Source organism: Myxine glutinosa, chromosome 14, assembly GCF_964187855.1.
Source record: "Myxine glutinosa chromosome 14, kmMyxGlut1.1, whole genome shotgun sequence".
Lineage (NCBI taxonomy): Eukaryota > Metazoa > Chordata > Myxini > Myxiniformes > Myxinidae > Myxine > Myxine glutinosa.
In genome coordinates, this window is record NC_136274.1 from 22,707,952 (window position 1) to 22,725,294 (window position 17,343).

At 48.9% G+C, this 17,343-nt stretch overlaps 1 protein-coding gene across 1 annotated transcript in view; it reads right to left on the reverse strand.

Moving 5' to 3' along the window:
- LOC137439482 (uncharacterized) overlaps positions 1-17,343 on the reverse strand; it is a 52,126-nt gene that overhangs the window by 13,510 nt on the left and 21,273 nt on the right. The window contains exons 5-9 of the mRNA XM_068135258.2: positions 7,233-7,265; positions 4,482-4,547; positions 3,922-3,978; positions 1,400-1,505; positions 167-269 (exon numbers count right to left, since the gene is read on the reverse strand). Of these exons, the coding sequence (XP_067991359.2) occupies positions 167-269; positions 1,400-1,505; positions 3,922-3,978; positions 4,482-4,547; positions 7,233-7,265 (365 nt within the window). The remainder of the gene's footprint in view (positions 1-166; positions 270-1,399; positions 1,506-3,921; positions 3,979-4,481; positions 4,548-7,232; positions 7,266-17,343) is intronic.

Sequence of the window (17,343 nt, forward strand, 5' to 3'; positions counted from 1 at the left end):
CTCTCTTTCTCTCTCTCTACCGTTTGTTCATTCCCTTACTTATTGTGGTTCAAGAGTTTCCCCGCTGCCCTACTGTTACTTCTACGCTCCATAACCTCACTCTTCCATGAGCCTCAGTCTTGTAGAAAATAAAAGTCATGTGTGTTTCACAGTTGTTGTAACTTACCTTGTACTTTCTTGTAACAAGGGTTGCAGTGCACTCTCTGATCGATAACAAACATGGACGTACCCTCACCGCTATCCCCAAATGGTGCGTCACATTTGGTACACTGGAGGAATGGGAGTTTGGGGGTCAATGGGTAAAGGAAGAAAAATTTTAGGCAAATACCAATTGAGCTTAAATCAATGAAGATGCATGTTACGTTAATGATAAAAAAAAATTAGGATACTGTAACTATATTCAAGACAAGCAAAATTGATATACCGAATTCAAAGACATCAGAGATGATTATAAGGTGTGGGCAAGAGAATTTTTATAAATAAATAAATATTATGTTATAGGGATTTACTGGCAAAGGTAATTAACCTATAACGAAAATAGATAAATAAAACGTGAGATATTGTTTGACGTCCTGCATTCCACCAAGTACTTCAGCTTCCAATATCATCAGTGTCAAACACCATGAATCACATCACTCTTCAATTTTAGTAAATAATTTTTGCTTGTGTTACAACAGTAACTTCCCGAAACAAATGGAATAAATGCCATTGCTCGCAATAGCATAATTCCATAACTGAGAACACCACAAACCACCACATTGCAAGAAATGTGGAAGGCAACGTGGCAACGCTGGCCGAGTGGTGAGGACGTCGGAATGGTTTCACAGGGGTTGTGGGTTCAAATCCACCTGATGGTGATGATATTGAGGATTTGGATACGGAGCTTCCTGAAACTGTGATCGTCTTGGGAAGCTTAGCATGTCATCATCGGATTTGTCAATGAATTGTCACCCGACTATCCTTCAGGGAGGAGGTATTCTGTCTGCCCTACCAAGGTACGGTCTGCTTTCTGGTTGACGCTTTAGTGCCCGAAGGCAAAATGGCGCCTTTAAAAGGAAGCGCAACATACATCGCTATAACTCAATAAGAAAAATAAATAAATAAATATTATGTCATGGGGATATATTTATAAATGACTCAGCATTCAGCTTGAGACTTGAAGTGACATCAGAGGCTATTGGAGTCGACTCTTCTTTTTGGAGAGCTTAAGGACTTCCCTTGCCAACATGAGAAAGTGAAAGAATAATTAAAAAGAGCTGGGCCTAGGTTTTGGGACCATGTTGGGTCTGTAGCCAATCATACAGTTTTCTGCAATTGCTGTCGGGAAGATTAACCAACAAACAAACCAGGAACAACCAATAACATTGAATTGCACTGTATTTTGATCACAATCTCTTACCCGGAAACAGTCGGCGTGATAGTAAAGGTTGTAACAGTCAAGCAGGAACTTTGTTTTTCCTTTCAGGGATTCTCCACAGCGAGAACAATTCCTCTCATCAGATGGTCTGCAACAAAAAACATCAAAGGCAAAGAATAAAACAGAGTAAATGTGAATGACATTTTAAAAGAAGAAGGAACTAGAACGGCACTCTTCGAAGTCGAAACGGTCAATTTAAATACTTCCAGCTGTTCTTCAGCATCACATTTTCACCGGGCATGATATGTGACCTTTGACCTCTTGATGCCAAAATATAATCAGTTCATCTTTGCTTCATCATATATACTTGTACCAAGTTTGGTCAAAATCCCATCATTACCTTCGCAAAAGCGGAAGGTTATGTTTTGATCGCTGTGTATTTATTTGTATGTCTGTGTGTGTGTGTGTGTGTATGTTATTCGCATAACTCAAAAAGTATTCAACCGAATTGCATGAAATTTGGTGGGATGATTGGTTATTATACGGGACACATTTGATTAGATTTTGGGAGCAATCGGGTCAAAGGTCAAGGTCAAGGTCACGAAAAGGTCAAAATCGTATTTTTGTTGTTCTGTTCCCTACACTCCCATGCCAAGTACAGAACAGTAGCTGCGGCGAAGGTATGCGCTCTACCGAGTGCCCGTTCTAGTTGGTTCATAAATTAGTGCAAGAACAGAATTTTTACCATACAGGACATCTGACCTTTGACCTCTTGACCCCAAAATCTAATCAGTTAATCTTTGCAGCATCATATATACTTATACCAAGTTTGGTCAAAATCCCATCACTGATTCACAAATTAGCGCAAGAACAGAATTTTTACCAAACAGGACATCTGACCTTTGACCTCTTGACCCCAAAATCTAATCAGTTAAACTTTCCAGCATCATATATACTTATACCAAGTTTGGTCAAAATCCCATCACTGGTTCACAAATTAGCACAAGAACAGAATTTTTACCAAACAGGACATCTGACCTTTGACCTCTTGACCCCAAAATCGAATCCGTTAATCTTCGCAGCATCATATATACTTATACCAAGTTTGGTCAAAATCCCATCACTGGTTCACAAATTAGGGCAGGAACAGAATTTTTACAAATAGGACATCTGACCTTTGACCTCTTGACCCCAAAATATAATCAGTTAATCTTTGCATCATTATACATGCTTGTACCAAATTTGACTTAGATCCCTTCAGTCATTCGCAAGTTATCGCGGTAACAAAAACATATTATGCACTCTGACCTTTGACCTTTTGATGCCGAAATATAATCGGTTCATCTTTACACCATAATATATGCTTGTACCATGTTTGGTCAAAATCCAATCACCGGTTCACAAGTTAGCGTGGTAACAGAATTTTTACCGAACAGGACCTCTGACCTTTGACCTTTGACGTTTTGACCCCAAAATCGAATCAGTTCATCTTTTCACCATTTATACATACTTGTTTCATGTTTGACTTAGATCTCTCTTCAGCGGTTCTTAAGTTATCGTGGTAACGAAAACCTATCTCGGACAGATGGATGTACGGACAGAGGGACGGACGGACAACGTAAAAACAATGCAACTACGTTGGCGGAGGTAGAATTTTTTTTTAAACAACATACTTGCAAATAAAGTACATCTTGCAAATAACTTGCAAATAACGACCTAAGGCATGATTAATTATCTGACAGGAACAAGTTACTTTTGGCATGGACCCAAGTCATAAGAACGTATTTTTCCCCATAAAGCGACTAAGTCGTGGATTTTATGGTTGCAATGTGTTCAGTTAAATATCTTACGTCCATCAGATTGAAACAAACGCCTGGTGTTGGCTTAGGGTTAGGGTGCGGCTTGGGATCAAAGGATCCTGGGTTCCAATCCCGGTCGATCGCTGAATTAACGCCAGGGGGGTTGACTCAGCCTGTCATCCTTCCGAGGTCGGCAAATTGAGTACCAGCTCACTGGTAATTCCCTGTGTGTCGCAAGAGGCGACTAACAGGGTTGGCGGCAGGAAGGGCATCCGGCCGTAAAACATTGCTTCAAAAAGGGGACCACGGTGCCCGAAAAAGGCCAACCCCTGCTCTGCGGGGAAAAATGGCCTCTAAAGGTGGTTCATCAGATTGAAACAGGCCAACAGATATGAAGGGGTCAGAAAGATAACTTGGAGGTACACACTCTGAGCTGTCTAACCTGGGTTGGATCTCATCCCAGCTACAAAATGCCATCTTGGTGTCTCACAGGCAGGGTGATTCATCAATGTGGGTGCCGTCCCTCAGATGGACCTTAAACTGGGTGACCTGTCTGCGAGCATTAGTTGATGGACGTTAAAGATCTGACGGTGTCCTGCGTGAAGAGTAGGCACCATTAACAAATTACTAATTCCTGCTCTAACTTGCATCAGAGGCACAGCTGCACTCCCAAACCATGACAACAGCCTTGTGCTGCATATGAAAGAAGAAGAAGAAGAAGAAGAAGAGAAAGAAGAAGGAGAAGGAGAAGACAAAAGCACTTACATTTCCTTTCGCACTTGCTCCTCCTTTTGTGAAAAATTTTCCTCACTTTTTGTCATGCTGTATCAATGGTGGGATAAAAACATGTGTGACGTCAGGAATACATTTAGGCCACGTGGTAATATAATGAACAACAAAAATAAAGAGAAACTTGAAAACTGCACAAAACCTACAAATGTAATCAAACTTGACAACTCCATAACCAACCACCTCAACTACTCAACTTGTACCCACATTTGAATGTTGCTAACTCAGCTCGGGAGACGAAGGGTTCCAAAATGCAAACCAAAATAATGATGATTATAAAACAAAACCAAGTACCCATTCTATCATGCGTGTTATGCATGGCCCAATCAAGTTTAGATCGGGGTATGTCATGACTAGCAGACCCATCTGGGAGGGCAGGAAAAGCAAAAGGTTTAGCCAAAGGTAGAGGGGTTAGGAGGTCCAGGAGAAGAAAGGAAGGGATCGTCAGAAGAATATTGTTGCCAAGGGTATGTATACCTGTTGGTGGAAGTGAAACCCAAAAATGGAATCCAGAAGAATTATTATGAACCACAAACCTGATATGCTCCGTGACTTGCTGTTCCTCTCTATCCCCAGCATGCTCTGCGTTGTGCTCTTGCGGCCTGAGGTCAGGCACACAACATGCAATGTGCAACGTTGTAACTTTGGAGAAGCAGGATGGGGATCAAAATGGTGAAGTAAGAGGATGGTTCACATTTGACCTGTAAGTATGCTTATATAAGGTAGAGTAGTGAACATAGATTAATTATTTTTGAGGGAATTTGCTTTTGGTGTTGCTAACCAATACCCATGAACATGCGTTTCCCACTCAAATGCATGTGCTCAAAAACAAAAATGGCGGCGAAGGAGATAATGAAGGACGGAGGAGTGGATAATTTTGAAATTTCCGGTCAACGAAAGCATCAGCTTTTGTAGAATGAAGCCTGTTGAGATTTTCAGATGACTGGTCGAACAGAATCTGCCGATTGTCTGCGAAAGACATCCTTAAGAGCACCTTGGGGGCAATACGTTTTTGATGAAGAAAACACTGATGTTATCGCGGTTAGGGTGCGGCTTGGGATCCTGGGTTCGAATCACGGTCTATCGCTGAATTAATGCAGGGGGGTTGACTCAGCCTGTCATCCTTCCAAGGTCGGCAAATTGAGTACCAGCTCACTGGTAATTCCCTGTGCGTCGCAAGAGGCGACTAACAGGGTTGGCGGCAGGAAGGGCATCCGGCCATAAGACATTGCTTCAAAAAAGGGGACCACGGTGCCCGAAAAAGGCCAACCCCCGCCTTGCGGGGAAAAATGGCCTCTAAAGGTGGTATATATACACTGATATTATCGATACATCATGGCATTCTCAGTCACCAATATGAACCCAATTGAGCATTTATGGGATATTCTGGAACGATGCCTGAGAATGAGATAGCGATTTCCACCTCCATCTAACAGGTGTGAGTTGATTGACCTTCTCATGGAAGAATGGTAACCCTAACCACATCCCTCCTGCAGAATTCCAAATGCAGGTGGACTCGATGCCACGGCGCACGCAGGCCATACTGGCTGCAGGTGGTAGCCCAACGCCCTATTAAGTGACTTTACCTTGCTGTTTCCATTTTTTTCCCCACTACCTACTCTACCGGTCAAAAGTTTTAGAACACCTGTTTTTTTCAGTTTTATTGAAATTTACGCAGTTTAATGTCCAGTGAATAACCTGAAATGGTACAAAGGTAAGCAGTAAACTGCTCGAGGTTGAAAAAAAGTTTAGATTAGCAAAAACGGGAAAATAATGTAAATTGCACAGTTATATTGTAAAAAAAAGGCCTTCTTCAGGGAACATGTAATGGGTTAACAACTTACAGCTATTCTGCAGCAACGTAGGTAAATTAAGCCTTGAAACTTGATGCAAACAATTCCTACAGGTGGCCCAACCTCTGCTGATTACTTGATTACAAACCCCCTGTCTGTATAAAAGCAGTATTGGAACAGACTGTTATTACACCCTCTTAAGCATTATTTGGACAATATTGCACTGCAGGAAGTAGTATATTGGAAACTGGAGGAAACTCTGACAGGAAGAGGTCTGGCAGACCCAAAGCCACAACAGAATCAGAAGTCTAGTTTCTGAGAGTCAGCAGCTTGCGTGATAGGCATCTCACAGGACAACAGCTTCAAGCACAGCTTAACACTGGTCGAAGTAAGCAAGTCTCAGTTTCAACTGTGAGGAGAAGACTTCGAGCTGCAAGTTTGACAGGTCGAGTGGCAGTAAGAAAGCCATTGCTAAGATGGCAAAATAAGAAAAAGAGGCTTGCCTGGGCCATGAAGCACCATCAGTGGACTACTGCAGACTGGAAGAAGGTCTTATGGACCGATTAATCAAAATTTGAAATCTTTGGTTCATCATACAGGGTTTTTGTACGCCGTCGAGTAGGCGAAAGGATGGTTCCTCAGTGTGTGACACCAACTGTCAAACATGGAGGAGGAAGCGTGATGGTCTGGTGCTCTTTTGCTGGATCCAGAGTCGGCGACTTGCACAGAGTGACTGGCACCCTGAATCAAAAGGGCTACCACAGCATTTTGCAGCACCATGCAATACCCTCTGGTATACGCCTAGTTGGTCAGGGGTTCATCCTACGGCAAGATAATGACCCTAAACACACCTCCAGGCGATGTCAAAACTACCTTCGAGGAAAAGAACAAGACGGTAGGCTTCAAATCATGGAATGGCCAGCACAGTCTCCAGACTTAAACCCCATCGAGCTGGTTTGGGATGAACTGGACAGAAGGGTGAAAGCAAAGCAACCTACAAGTGCAACACATTTGTGGGAACTTCTGCAACAGTGTTGGGAAGAACTTCCCGAACAATATTTGATTTCCATTGCAGAAAGAATGACACGAGTGTGTTCGGCGGTTATATCTGTAAAAGGTGGCTACTTTGCCGAGTCAAAATTTATATTACATTTTGTTAAACAAAATGATTCTTTGATTTCTTTTTTTATCTCCAATTGTTTATTTGCTCTTTGCTTAATTTCAGAGTACATTGAGACATTAAACTGCGTAAATTTCAATAAAAACTGGAAAAATTGAGGTGTTCTAAAAATTTGACCGGTAGTGTATATACTCCTGGTCAATTTTGAAGCATCCTCAACCACAACTTGATGAAATTGTAACTTCCCCACTTGTACGACATAGTAAAGGAGTGTGCAAATGCAGTATGGTGCCTTTGTAAACCATCAATGAGATGTATGGGTAACCAAAACCAAAATAATTTAAATAAATAGCAGACAGCAGAATATTTCTTACCTGTGAAAACTTGCTCGAGTGACCGAGTTCTCCCTGCAAGAGGCAAACACATATTGTAACTAATCTTGCTTTCCTGTGCGAATTACCTCTTTACAGCATCTCTAGTAAGATAATTATTTATTTTTTAAACAACAACTTAGGACACCAAACAAGTGCAACCCATTAATAGCAATCTCCTGTCACCTGCCAAAATATTACACAATACACCTCCAGTAGTGGGTTGGACCTGATATTAATCTGTATATATGCTGTCACCTTGTTTACTGATCAACTTTTACTTGATTTGTGCAACCGTCACATATCTGTGACTTCTCATGTATAATGCGCTAACAGTTTCACATTGGTGCTCTGTTTGTACCAAAAGTTCTGCTTCCTGGTGGATGTTTCTCCCATTTGCAGGTGTACCTAAAAAACTGTCTAGACTCGAGGTGGACACACAAACCTGTTTAGCCAGTGACTAAGTCAAGCTATTATTGGGTATGCACCTTGTGAAGTCTCTTACATATACCTCTGCTTACCTGCATTGCAAAGGGAACGGACATTCACAATCTGCAGCTGCTCTTTGTTTCCTGGAACTCTTATGGAGTGATGCGGAACACATTCCGATGCATCGTAATTCATAAACACCTTTACGGGAACGATTTATATAATTTCTTGGGGACACTGTAATTAATTATTTGGCCAGTGGTCGTCAAGCACATATAGGCTCAGAGGAGTAAAGGGAACACTTATAGTATTGTTGCGAATATGGAATTTGGCCTCCATATCCGCTTGTAAATATTCCCCTATTTTCTCCAATACTCCCCAACTTTCCCCAGTCCCCCATTCCCTAGTCCCATTGCATGTAAATAACAATCAGTAGAGCCGACCTTCCCCTTATTCCCCCATTAAATGTCGTGCCCAGGTCCACCGCACCACACGTAGCCAACTTTCGGACATCTTCCTTGTTATTCTTAATCTATGTCAGTTAAGGCCTCGTTTCCATTAATTATGACTCTTCGTTGCACCAGAATGTGATTATATGGCATCAGTAGTGAGTTTAGGACCTTTCCCATACCTCCTCCCATCTTCTTCCCCAAACAACAACAATAACAACAACTACAACAACAATTACAACAACAACAGAAGAGATGGCGGCGGAGCGGGGGAGGATGCGTCCTCACACCGGCTCGATTAGCTCCAGACCATGCGCTCCACGGGGTTACCCCGAAGGGGCTGGCTGTCAGCTCCTCGTCAGGGGCGGAGCCAGTAACCCCCCCCGCACGCACCCAATGAGAAGCAACGTGCCGATTCCACGAGGCGGAGCTAACGAGCCGAGGGCGTGTCACTCCCCGCCGGATATACGCAGCCGCTTGCCGGACGTGACGAGAGATGCGCCCCCAGCCTGGAGAGAGAAGTCGCCACCCCTCGAGCGCTGCAATACCTCCACCGCATCTCTTGAACTGGACCGTACGTGATCCTGCCCTGAGCACAGGTGCACCTGGAGCGATCGCTACCCGCTTTCCTGGCCATCAAACCCCGTGTGAGTGAGCCTTGTCCCGCGTTTACCTGTCGTCTGTCCGGGGATAATATAAGTGTGTTTAAGTGCCCACCTTCCTATGTTTCCCTCTTGTCCCTGTAATCTAAACCTTCCGCAATTGTAATAACAACCTTTGAGAACCGTATCCCTGGTGTCGTGTCGTATTAATTCCAGCCGTGTGTCTTCTTTTTCCTTCATTGGTCTAGCATAGCGCGACTAGTCAACCCCGGGTGCAATCGGGGTAACTTGTGCAGACGTGGTCATACCATAAAACCGCTCGGGAAATAACATCCAAGCCACGTCTGTAACAATTGGTTGTCAGGAGTTGGATTCGAACCTGGGACTAAATTTATTTAGCCCAAATTTTGGAACACCAATTGTACTATTAGAGTAACAATTGGTGTCGAGGAGTGGAATTCGAACCCGGGACTAAATTAGTTAGGCCCAAATTTTGGGAGGGAAAATCGATTCGGAGCGCGTTTCCCGCGCGAAATTATAACGGCGAAATTTCAATTTGTTTTACGAAAATAAAAAATAAAAACCGAATTTTGAAAGTCGCGCTATGGCGGATCAAGACAGCTGGGGTCCGGTAAAGGAGAGTGAGGTAGGGTCGATCCAGGACCAAAATGAGGGACAGGAGGAGAGCGAAGCAGTGAGGGCGGCAGGTTCGCAAAATAGCGCCGTCACGCACGAAGAAGCGGGCGCGCAAAATGGCGCCTCGCTGATCACCGCGCCAGCGACCGTGGCAGCGCCCCCGGTGGATTGGAATTTGTTTTTTATGCAAATGAAGGCCCTTATGGACAAGAATAATGAAGAAATGGAAAGCAGAATAATGATGGGAATGAGGGCTGATAGTGAGCGGTTGGGAAACCAAATGGGGGTAATGAGGGACGAAGCGAGGGCTCAGAGTGAGCAAATGGGGGTAATGAGGGACGAAGCGAGGGGTACCAGTGAGGGGTTAGACAATAATTTTGAGGAGTTAGACAAGAAATTTGGGAAGATAGACAATAATTTTGAGGGGTTAGACAACGGGATAAAAGAAGTGAAAAATGGGTTAATGGGGGTAGAAAATAGAATGGCTGCCCAGGAGAATCAGATAGAGGGAGTGAAAAATGGGTTAGAGGGGTTAGAAAACAGTATGGAAGGCAAATTGAGGGACATGAGGGACCAAGCGGAAAGGGAAGTTAAACAAATGGAGCAGCAGATAGAGGGGGTCAGAATGGGGGTAGAAACCAAACTGGATGCTCACAGGGAGGAAATGGAGCAGATGAGGGTGGCATCTGGGCAGGAGATGCAAGTGATGGGAGAGGAGATCAGAAGAGGAGTGAGTGAGGAGGTCGGAGGAGTGCGCGAGGAGGTGAGGCACTGTAAGGAGCGCATGGAGAAAGAGGTGAGAAAGGGGACTGTAAAATTGCAAGGTGGTATAGAGGAGTTGACGCTGGGAGTAGAACAACTGACAGTGGGACAAAAGGAGTTGGGGGACCAGGTAAAGAAGAACACAGCGGTAATAGAGGGTTTAAAATCGACACAGAAGGAGATGAAAAAGGACGTAGGGGTAATTAAAAAAGAGTGTCAGACGGTACATGAGGACCTGACGAGGAAAATGGACAAGGTGGTAGAGGTAATGGAGGTTAAAGAGCGGGAGGTGCGGGAGCACATAGAAAAAAATAAAGTGGAGTTAGAGGAAGAACTTAAAGGGGCGCACGAAGAGATGAAGGAGATGAAGCAAAAATTAGAAGAAGTGGAAGAAGGGGTGAGCGAAATTAAAAAGCGACGGAGAGAGGATAAGAAAGAGATAAAAGAGGAGGTAAAAGAATTGGTCCAGAGTCTGTGTTCGGATCGTGATGATGTGCTCATTAACCGGATGAGGGATTCGCAGGTGATGGAGGAGAAGCGAAGAGAAAGAGGACCCGGTGTAAGTGGTGACCAATATGGTCGTGCGTATGATGCGCCAGGTGATTTAATAAGCTTGGGGGTCGAGATAGACCCGGATGTTCGTGAGAGGCCAAGAGTGAGGTGTATGGCTGGTCCGGAGGGTATGGAACGAGAGGTGCAAGGTGTGGGTGAGCAAGGTTGTGGTGGTGGTGGTATGGAATGGGTAGCGGGTTGCGGAGGTGTGACCCATGCATCGACACCAACAGGGGTAGTTGTTGGAGGGACCGGGGAGGCACGAGAGCCCCTTGGGGGTAGTGTACTGTGGGGGCCCGGCCGGTTCGGCCCCGCGCTGACCCCGCAAGGGGCGACGCACGGGGTCCGGCAGGCGGGCAACGACTCACATACGAGGTGGTCCCACAAGGTCCCACTCGCGCCGTATGACGGCAAGAGTGATCTACGCGCGTACCTGGCGCAGTTCGACTGTGTGTGTAAGGGCAACGGTTGGGGTGAGGACGAAGGTGGAGTACACCTGGTGGCCGCATTGCGCGGCGCGGCGGCGGAGGTGCTGACGGCATTACCAGCGGGTGCTCTCACCCTGCCAGCCCTCCGCGACGCCCTAATTAATCGATTCGGCATAGAACAGCAGAGCGAGCTTGTTAAAGCTCAGCTCGCGCTGCGAAAACGCAAGCCCCAGGAAGCCATCGGGGAACTTGCCCACGACATTCGCCGCGCAGTGGGGATCGCACATGCTAGCATGGCAGCGGATTCCCGGGAAAGCCTGGCGCTGGACCATTTTATCCAGGCCCTCCCGGATATTGAGCTCCGGCAACAGCTCGCCATGTGGCGCCCGCAGACTCTGAGCCAGGCGGCTGACGCTGCGGCCCGTTGGGAAGCAGCGAGGCCCCTGGCCCGAGGGGGCGAGCGTCTCGCAATGGCGGTCCGCCAGGTGGGACCCCCGATGGAGGGCGGACCCCTTAGGGGACCCGCCCCCGACGTGGGTCCTGACCTGGCGGGCATGGTCCGGAGGCTGGTGGACCAGCGCCTGGCGGGACCTGGACCATGGCAGGCGGCCACGGAGGTGGCCCGCGGTGGACCACGAGCGGGTAATCCAATTCGGACCTACAGGGGGGGGAATTTGGAATTCCGGAGGCAAGCACCTTATCAGGTGAGGTGCTATACCTGCAACCGCCTGGGTCACCTGGCGCGGCACTGTCGAAACGCGCGCCGGGATGATCCCCGGCAGTTGAGGTCCTCAACTCCGCCCAGGGGGGAGCGGGTTAGCCGACCCCAGACACCCCCCCGCCAGACCCCGGGAAACTAGAAGGTGTCGGGCACGTAGGGCGGTGTTCGGCAGCAGAGGATGGAGGAGAGCCCTCATTGACGCGACAGGTCATTTATTGTGGCCAAATTGGAACCGGTAGCCTGACAATTAGATGCAAAATTGCCGGCGTGGGGGTAGACGCCGTAGTGGACACAGGAGCTAGCGCCACGATCATCAGCCCTGTGGTCCTTGATTCGAGCGCAGGTGGCTGGGATAAGATCCAGCGCCTGCAAAATTATAGTTTGCAGCTTGCTACCGGGGTAACGGCCCCGATCATAGGGCGTGGTTCTGTGACCCTCAAGTTAGGGTCGGTAAGGAGGGAGATAGATGTTTGGGTGGCGGAGGTGTGCGACCCATGTTTAATAGGGTTGGACCTGTTGACTGCCAGCGGTTGTAAAATCGACTTGTGCCGGGGGATCCTGCAGGTGGGAGTAGAAGAGCTGCCGTTAGGGGGAGTGAGCACGGCCGAGAGAGCGGAGCTGGAGGCTTCCGAGGCCGTGACCATCCCCCCAAGGGCCGAGGCGATAGTGCCGGCCCGGTGGGCAGCTCGCCCAACATGGCAGGAGTCCTGCGGCCTGGTCGAACCGGTGGCAGCGCAGTCCATACCGGGTTTAATCGTGGGCCGCACCCTTGTAAAAACGGACGGACCGGTAGTGGCCGTCCGAGTAGTAAATGTGAGTACAGAACCACGCACTATAGTAAGGGGCACGAGGGTAGCTGGCTGCACCCCAGTTGAGGAAGTCGCGACAGTGAGGGGCGAGAACGTCCAGCCGAGCCGACCCCGGGGGGAGCCTTCAATAACAAGTAGGAATTGGCCCGATCCCATTTGCGAGATGGTAAATCGTAGTAGCGTAGAGTTGGGAGGTACCCAGAGGGAGGCCTTACACAAACTGGTTGGGTCCCATTTGGACCTCTTCTCCCTGTCCACCGAGGATATTGGACGTACGGGCCTGGTGAAACATCAGATCCACACCGGTGAGGCCCGGCCTATTCGTCAGGCCGCCCGACGGCTCCCTTGGAGCAAGAGGGCGGAAGCTGACGAGCAGGTTGCAAAAATGCTCGACGCAGGTGTGATCGAGCCCTCGGGAAGTCCTTGGATGTCACCTGTTGTGCTGGTCAAAAAGAAGGATGGGACCACGCGGTTCTGCGTGGACTATCGCCAGCTAAACAACGTGACACTCAAGGACTCATATCCCCTGCCAAGGATTGATGACACCCTCGATGCCGTTGCGGGCTCAAATTGGTTCACAACTTTGGACCTCAAGAGTGGGTATTGGCAGGTGGAGATGGATAGGGCAGGGAAGGAGAAAACGGCATTTTCCACAGGTAAGGGACTGTATCAGTTTACTGTGATGCCGTTTGGTTTGTGTAACGCCCCCGCCACCTTTGAGAGATTGATGGAGCATGTACTAGGCGGCATGCCATGGCAATCATGCCTGGTGTACCTGGATGACGTCCTGGTACATGCCCAAACGTTCCCCCAGGCACTAGCTAATTTGGACCAGGTGTTCGGGTGCCTCAGACAGGCAGGGTTGAAGCTGAACCCGAGTAAGTGCACTTTGTTTGCAAGAGAGGTGGCCTATCTAGGTCACGTGATTGGCCGCGAGGGGGTAAAAACAGACCCAGACAAAATTAAAGCGGTAGAGGAGTGGCCCGCACCACGTACCATCAAAGAGGTGCGGGGATTTTTGGGACTCTGCTCCTACTACCGGCGCTTTGTGGCGAAATTTGCGGAGTTGGCCCGTCCCCTCCACCGGCTTACGGAGAAGGGGACGCGATTTAATTGGACACGGGAGTGCCACGAGGCCTTCCAAAAATTGAAGGGGTGTCTAACATCCGCACCCCTTCTAGCTTACCCCACTAGTGACGGGACATTTACCCTGGACACGGATGCGAGCCAGGAAGGATTGGGCGCAGTTTTGTCTCAGACACAGGAGGGCGTGGAGAGAGTGATTGGTTATTATAGTCGGGCCTTAAGTAGGCCCGAGAGAAATTATTGCGTCACTCGCAAAGAGTTATTGGCTATGCTGGCTGCCATGAACCATTTCCACCCGTACTTGTACGGGCGGAAATTTTTGGTTAGAACTGACCATTCCTCCTTGCAATGGCTCCTTCGGTTCAAGGAACCGGAGGGCCAAATTGCAAGGTGGTTGGAAAAGTTGCAGCAGTACGATTTTGATGTGGCCCATAGGGCCGGGAAGGCCCATGGTAATGCGGACGCACTCTCTCGGCGTCCTTGTCTGGGGGAAAACTGTAAATTTTGTGCGAGACACGAGGAGAGGGAGCAATTGGGCGATTCCGCCCCGATTCTCGTCGTCCGGGCAACCCGGGTGAGAGGGCCAATTTTGCCACTAACCGCGGACGAGGAATTTGGAGAGTTGGCTTGGAGCACGGCCCAGCAGGAGGATCCTGTTCTGGGGCCGGTGTTCCAATGGGTCAAATTGGGGCAAAGACCAAAGGGGGAAGAGGTCACCCCCCTCGGGGCACAAACAAAGGCATATTGGGCTCAGTGGCAGACCCTGGAATTGAAAGGCAACATCTTGTATCGCAAGTGGGTGGAGGTTCCCTCTGATCGAACTTCCTGGCTGGTGATAGTCCCTGACAAATTCAAGAACGTCATATTGCAACAGGTGCATGGTACCCGCTCCGGCGGCCATTTGGGCAGGACAAAGACAATATCTCGGGTCCGCCGGAGGTTCTATTGGGTGAATATGGGGCGCGACATACAGGACTGGTGTCGGAGATGCGACGCCTGTTCTGCCAAAAAGGGACCAGCACGGAGGATGAGGGCCCCCCTTCAATTACATCAGGTGGGGGCCCCCCTTGAGCGGGTGGCTATGGATATTCTAGGACCGCTGCCCCGCACCCGCCAAGGTAATAAGTATATCCTCGTTGTGATGGACTACTTCACCAAGTGGCCGGAGGCCTACGCCCTCCCCAACCAAGAAGCAGGGGTGGTAGCGCAGGCCTTCGTGGAAGGATTTGTGTGCCGGCATGGGATTCCACAGGAGTTGCACACCGACCAGGGACGAAATTTTGAGAGCAAATTACTAAAAGATGTGTGCAGTCTCCTGTCAATTCGAAAAACCAGGACAACGCCTTTAAGACCTCAATCTGACGGGATGGTGGAAAGATTCAACCGAACTTTAATCCAACAACTGGCACTGTTCACCACCACCCGTCAGGATGACTGGGACGAACATCTCCCTTATTTGCTTATGGCCTACCGGACCAGCCAGCACGGGGCCACCGCATGCAGTCCAGCGTTGCTTATGTATGGGCGGGAGTTACGGGCTCCCGCCGACTTGCTATGCGGTCCCGTGCCAGACACAGTGGTTAACCCGCCGAGGGAGGGGTACGCACGTCACCTAGAGGAAGGCATGGAGCTAGTCCATGCCTTCGCCCGCCGCCAACTCCATCTGGCGGGGGAAAAGATGAAGCGCAGGTACGACGACCGGAGCCAGGGGAGTCAATACGCTCCGGGGACGAAGATTTGGTTCTTTAATCCCCGGAGGCGGAAGGGAAGGTGCCCAAAACTCACCTCCCCCTGGCAAGGCCCAGGAGTCGTCCTGTCGCAAATCTGTGACGTGGTCTTTAAGATCAAAATGGGGCCACGAGCCCTCCCTCGGATCGTCCACGCCGACCGGATAAGACCTTACACCGGCGAGCAGGCGCCCCCGTGGATTGCCTCGGCTTTAGATGCCGAGGCGGGACCCAGTACCTCTGAATAAGGGGGGCTTATTAGTGCCAGAGGACTGGGGGATTGAGGAGCGATAGGCCCGGTGGGAGAGGGTGGCATCCCTGCCACCTTTCCCATGGTGGGGCAAAGGAGCAATAGCTTATGGGGTGTATGGCAGTGAAAACTAGCCCGGGTGGGTTAGGATATTGTGTGTAGGGATCTAGAGAAGATGACCTTAGGTAACGTTAAGGTTAGTTAGTGACTGATACCTGTAGTGGGGACGCAGGTAGATTAGTATGGATGATAATGACGAGGGAGCGCAATAGTTTAAAGGGACGACTGGGAAGCGCAAGTTTCAGAAGGGAGTAGTTAGCTGAGATGATGCCGTGTTTGTGAGAATTGAACAGGTGTGATTGCACAGGTGTGCAACTGGACAGGTGTGTGGAGCAGTGTATGAGTAATGAGTGTGTGGATCAGCGCGAATGCGCTTGGGGAGAGAAGGGTGCAGGTGGCACCAGGTGTGAGAGCACAGGTGTGCAGGTACAGGTGTGTGGAGAGAGTTGGAGTAAGTGGTACGGAGTGGTGTGCATGGTGCGAAGGTGTGGATGGGGGAAGAGTGGACCCCTTTCACGAGTACCCGGGGCGGGTAGTGTAAGTGTTAGGTAGAGGGTACAGGTAAATTGTGGTTGGATATTGGCATTTGTGGTGCGGTTGCAGAATGGTGTTGTGAATGGGTGCATTAGTGTTGTGGAAATGGCTGGGCGTGTAGCCTGTTAGTGTGTGTAGTTGGTTGGGCACTCCACCACTGTGAGGATGTCGGCCAGGTGAGGCCGCAGGTGGGCTCTGGGAGCCGGTAGTTGTGAGTGGGTGCCTGAGGATCCCGGGTGTGGATCGGGCAGCCCAGTGCCAGAGAGGGCACGGAGTGGGGAGAGAGCCAGAGGGCCTTCCCCAGGTAGTTAGGTTAGGGTGAGGAGCAGGTAAGCTCGGAGGCAACTGCAGTGGTGGAGGTGTGCAGGTGGGTAGACCCACTGGGAGAGGTACACGCCACAGCCCAGAAATTGTGCGAGGGCACCGGGAGATGAATCGGGGGAGTGAGACCCCAAATTGAAGAGCACCACAGTTTGGCCAATGGGAATTGGTTTTTAGAACCCATAGTGTAAGAGGGCCAATGGTTTGGCCGGAGAGAGACCCCGGGTAGTGTAAAGTTGTTAAAGTCATTTAGGAAATAGTTAGGATTGATGAACCTGTCGCACCATACGCAGCCACTTACCTGTGGTGATGATGATGACTCCACACCTGTGTTTTCTTTGTTTGTTGCAGGAGATGAATTGCTGTGTGGGTTGGTGAGACGCATCACGACGTGGATGAGACATTGGGGTGATTCCATCTCTCCCTCCCTAGGAGGGACTGATGATGAATTGGTAATGGCAAATTATGATGTTGAGTTGGAGATGGCAAATTTTGATGAGAGTTGAAAATGGCAAATTTGATTGGTTAGGAGGGAGAGAAGACGAATTTGGTATATGGGAGGAACGGGGAAGACAGTAGGGATGTTTGTTGATTTGTAAAGTAGATGATTATGGGTAGTGTTGTGTTTTGTGGATACAGTAAGGGGTAAGGGAGGGGCCATGTAGGTTACCTGGTGGGGGGGGGGGGGCGTACGATAGGAACGTACCTGTCTCACCTGGTTCCCATGTGCCCCCAGTGTGCATTACCT